The 4,906-nt window shown below is 46.3% G+C and overlaps 1 protein-coding gene across 1 annotated transcript in view; it reads right to left on the bottom strand.

The window, feature by feature from the left end:
- Nucleotides 1–1,020: 1,020 nt before the first annotated feature.
- Nucleotides 1,021–4,906, bottom strand: part of C8B (complement C8 beta chain) — a 50,087-nt gene continuing 46,201 nt past the window's right edge. Inside the window, exon 12 of the mRNA XM_019501228.1 lies at nucleotides 1,021–1,485. Within this exon, the coding sequence (XP_019356773.1) occupies nucleotides 1,334–1,485 (152 nt within the window). The 3' untranslated portion in view covers nucleotides 1,021–1,333. The remainder of the gene's footprint in view (nucleotides 1,486–4,906) is intronic.

Raw genomic sequence — 4,906 nt, 5'->3', positions numbered from 1 at the left:
TATCCTTTTCTAATTACCCAGGACCTCTCCCGATCACCACAAGGTTCAAACATAATGGCCAGTAGTTCTGAAATCACATCAGCCAACTCCCTTAGCACCCTTGGGTGCATTATGTTCAGCCCCATAGATTTGTACACATCCAAATTTTCTAAATAGCCCCTAACCTATTATTTTGACACTGCTGGTTGCTCACCTCCTTCTCAAACTGTGCTGCCAAGTGCAGTAGCCTGTGAGCTGACCTTGCCTTTGAAGACTAAGGTAAAAAAGGCATTGAGTACTTCAGCCTTTTCTGCATCATCTGTCATTAGTTTGCCTCCCCCATTCAGTAAGGGACCCCCACTCCTATGTCCTCAGTCAGGTTTCATTAAAACACAACCAGGATTCCCTTCCTAATCAGACTGGCCCCCCAGGGGATCCTGCTCATGAGTTCCCAGATGCTATGACATTATTCCCTAAGACCTTGTTTTCCAGACATTGTACTTTTGATTTGGTCCCTAGATGCAGTAGTTCTTTTGATACCCACATGTGATGCATATTTGCCAAATATTTTGACATCCACCATTTTCATTTACTGTATTTCATTTTTATATTGCACTCTAGCTGCCTTCTAAACTTATTTTTTCTATAAAAAGTCCATGGGGGAAAGCTCATCCCATGAATAGGAATGCAATTATTACATGGTTTAGCAAAGCTTTGGTTTCACCAGGGTATTCAAGAGTACTTCACAATTCAATTTTCTCTCCTTCAAGACAATTTTCTAATAGGATAGATAATTTATGTTAAATGAAATAAATTGGGAACCTGGGCTAGCTTGGCACATCTGCCTCCAATATCACATTAGATGCTACTGCTCTGATTGAGATTTAAGTTTCAATTTGCTGTATTTTGTTCAACATGACACAGCTGTCTTCCCAACAATCACATCATCCTGCTTTCCTGTACATGCAAGATAAAATATTCTTTCCTATCTGGAGGAACCCTTTAAAGATGTTATGCTAAGACTTAAAAAAAACATACAAATAACACACCAGATAAAGCTTCATTTAATTAACCCACTGGAACAGAAGAATGCAGCAATTCTGAATATTAAGGATGTCAAATTCTAAAGGACAATTGTGTAGCATGTCAGACCAGAGCTCACACATTGAATATACTAGTTCTGGTTCCTCTGCCATCCCCATTGTTCCAGAACCTACTGGGCCATCCATTGACTTCATTGTGCATCGAATAAGGCCCTTAAAGTGTAATAAAGAGGAAGCTGATCAAGTCAGTTAATATCTTCCCACAAATTTTGCAAGGTGGTCTTTTTAGTGTCTGAACTTAGTAATTTTTTTTAGCAATTAATAGTTTCAGCGTCTGGCCCTGAGCACGGCGTGCCACCATTTTCTGGGGCAGGGTTGTTGCACTGTCGTCTTCTTGTTTTTTGCCTTGCAGAGCATGTAGACCAGTTGGACCAACAGCCCCAGTTTCCATCAACAGCAGCATCTGGAGAAAACATTAACACAGAAACAGGTATCACAACAGAACTTTCTTTTCAAAGAAGGCACCGTCTGCTTACACAGATCATATTTAAATATAGACAAAGCCCTCTCCTTCAAATTTTTAAACACATCCTAGATCGGGGTAGGCAAAATGACAGATCCAGCCAGCAGCCAGACTCCATTTCCCAGCAGCCCCTGCCTCTGTGGCTCCCAGTTGTGGAGACCCTGGGAGTGTGGGGCCATGACAGTGTGGGGCTGCTGAACTGGGGCTCTACCCGGCCCTAGCCTCATGCTTCTGGGGCGTGGAGACCGGCTGGGAGCCACACGGACAGGGCACGTGGCTGGACAGGGAGCTGCTCTGGGGGTGTGATCCCTGCGTGCCTCCGCCTGTGGAAAATGCTTTCATCACAGGAGCATATGGGCAATGGATCACGGCGCTGCCCCAGCCCTGCACTGTCATTGCCCCAAGATCCCAGGATCTCTCTGGCCCCACCCACCTGTCTCACGGCCAGCTGCAGCCCCATCCCAGCTGCCCAGCTGCACACTATGGCTGTGGAAAGCTTTGGTCCCTGATTCGATTTGGCGGAGATTCAGCCCAATTCGGTGGCCAAATCTCCAAATCTGAATTGAATCAGGAGACCTTTTAATTTCTCCAAATTGAATCGGAACCCTCCAAATCAGTTTGGAAAGATTCAGCAATTCAGACATAGACACAGCTTTAAACATTTTTTCTACATACCTCTAGGTAGCAGGGAGGTATGCATACCTCTAGGTAGCAGGGTGGCTTGTGAGTGCTGTGATGCTGGGGCGCATGGAGCGTCTCACAGGAGTGGGGCGGGGGGCTCCCCAGTGTGCTCAGCAGCAGACCTAGAAGTAGACCAGAAGTACTTCTGGTCCACTTCCAGGTCCACCAGGGACCATGCAGGCCACCCCCACCCTCTGTGCCCCCTGGGCTCAGCAACTGGTGCCTCCTAGGTCTGACTGATTGGCAATCCAGGAGGGTGCAGGGGTGGGGGGCCTGCATGCTCCCCAGCAGACCCAGAAGTGGACCAGAAGTACTTCTGGTCCACTTCCAGGTTCGCCACTGAGCATGCAGGGAGGCTCCCGCACTCCTGTGGGGCACTCCATCCACCCCAGCATTGCAGCATTCACAAGCTGTGCCTGGTACCTCATGGTATATCAAAAAAACATTTAAAGCTGTCTCTATGTCTGAATCACTGATTCTCCGAATCAGCATCAAATTTTCAGATTCAGCCAAATGGAATCAGGGACAGTAATCTGAATCAATGAATTGAATCACTGTCCCCAATTCGGGCTGAATCTGAATTGAATACGGCCTGCTTTGCACACCCCTACTGCACACCCTATCCGTGTGGGTCCTGTCCCCCACATTGGGTGCAGGGTGGATGGGCCAGGGTGCCCAGGCAGCAGGGCTGAGTCCAGTGGTGGCATCAAGAAAGACTCGTCACCACAGGGGCCTCTGGGAAATGGAGTCTACCCTGGGCCTGATATGGCCCACGGGCCAGACTTTGCCCAACCCTGTCTTACATCATTAAAACTTTTGAGATGGTCATTCCAGTCATTATCATGTTTGTTCAAGCTGCATTTCACTGAACCAAAGATGAAGACACACAGCACAGTTATCCCAGAGCACTTTGAAGTAAGGAGGAGACGCTTGCCTGCAAACACCCACCAGCAAAGAAAGAAAGTTGGCGCTGATGATTGTGGGACAGCTACGTACCAGATATCAATTACTTTCACTTTTGCTTACAGTCAGTTTCCCCCTCTGGTTGAGACTAAACGAATCTGTGTAATGGATGCCTAAAATAGTGTCACTCATGTTTGAGGAGCCCAAAATGAGGATAGTGCACTTATGTTTAAATATCAAGTGGCCTGCTTTAATTTTCACCTCTCTATCAATTACTTCTCCTGCTGTGTCCCCCTCTTCTGAGTGTGAGATATATTAAACCTCCTTAGATGCAGTGAGCCAATAAGAAGTGTTGCATAAGGGACTGAGGGGACATAAGTTATATTCCAATAAATAGATGTGAGTCTAAGGGAGTCTTTCGTGCTTTACCATATACAATAAACAAACCAGAACAAAGTAGAAGTGACAATTTCAGACTCTGTGGACTTAGATTCACCTATGAAGTTAAACCTGTGCTCCAGGACATCTTAGCTGACAAACTGGCATGGGTAGGAGCACAGTTATATTGAGTGAAAAATGGATAAAAGACCATAAACAAAGGGCTGTGATAAATGGCAACATATCAAATTATGGGGAGGCATTTGGTGCAGCTTGGCAAGGGATTTGTGTGTAAGCAGCCTTATTCAACAGCTAAATTAATGATCTCGGAGAAATAAACAACAAAATAATTAAATTCACAGGTAATACTGAACTGGGAGGAGTTCAGAACACTCATCACACAAGAGAAATAATACAAAGAGTCCTAGAGACGGTAGCACCACAGGTGGAAAATAAAAATATAGGATTTAACTGGAAAAAGATTAAACCGTGCTGTGCTATACCTGGGGAGGCAATCTGTGACATATTAACTCCATCGAAGAGAGAAATTTGGGAGGCAGAGATATGAAAAGGAGATTGTGCAAATAAAGCATGAGTTTATGATAGTATGTGACTGCAAGAAAAGTCTACGCAGGTTTAAGCTGCAGCTGCAGACACAAAATCACCTTCCCATGCCACCTCAGATCATAGAAGTAATGGGCTTTGTTGGGAAATCTCTGTAACTTGCCTTCAGTTCTGGACACCGCAAGAACAGACGTATCTTGTCAAATTGAAGGGACTTCAAAAAGATGAAAAGGGCCATAGTGATGGACTTGCACAAGGTGGTCAAAAGAGTGTGGATGGTAAATAAGTGTGCAGATGCGTGTGCACATGTGTACCTATGTGTGTGTAGAAGTAAGTAGAGATGATGATGTCAATGGAATACTAAAGCCATATCCCTTTCATAGAGAACCAAACTAAGGTGCAGAAAGGTTTGATCCAAGGCTAGACGGCACATCCGTGGCAGAACAGAAAAGGGATTGAGGATCTTGATCGGCTTCCTTTACTCAGTGGCAAAACTTCTACAGATTTAGCGATTCAGGATCAAGCTCCAGGGGAGAGATACAGTATCCAGTTCCTCTCTCCAGCCCAGGAGCCTGCGGAGGCAGGATCAGAGGGGGGTTGATTGTGTGCAGACTCCAAGCCAGGAAAGACCTGCCTGCAGCCTGGTGACCAGCTGGGTGAGCACAGCAGAGCCAGTGGGGAGGGGACTGCTGGAGTCTGCCCTGTTTTCCCTAATGGGTGAGGGGCTCCAGGGGCAGGAAAAGCCCAGGGAGGGGCTGTGTTTGCTGGGCTGTGAAGCTGTGCGTGACAGGAGAGTTGCTACAGCCTGCAGCTCAGACACTGCTCCCTGCTGAGC

This window comes from Gavialis gangeticus, unplaced genomic scaffold, assembly GCF_001723915.1.
Source record: "Gavialis gangeticus isolate Ggan-Ray unplaced genomic scaffold, GavGan_comp1, whole genome shotgun sequence".
Lineage (NCBI taxonomy): Eukaryota > Metazoa > Chordata > Crocodylia > Gavialidae > Gavialis > Gavialis gangeticus.
The sequence above is the reverse complement of the archived record's forward strand: the minus strand, read 5'-3'. Positions and strand labels throughout refer to the sequence as shown.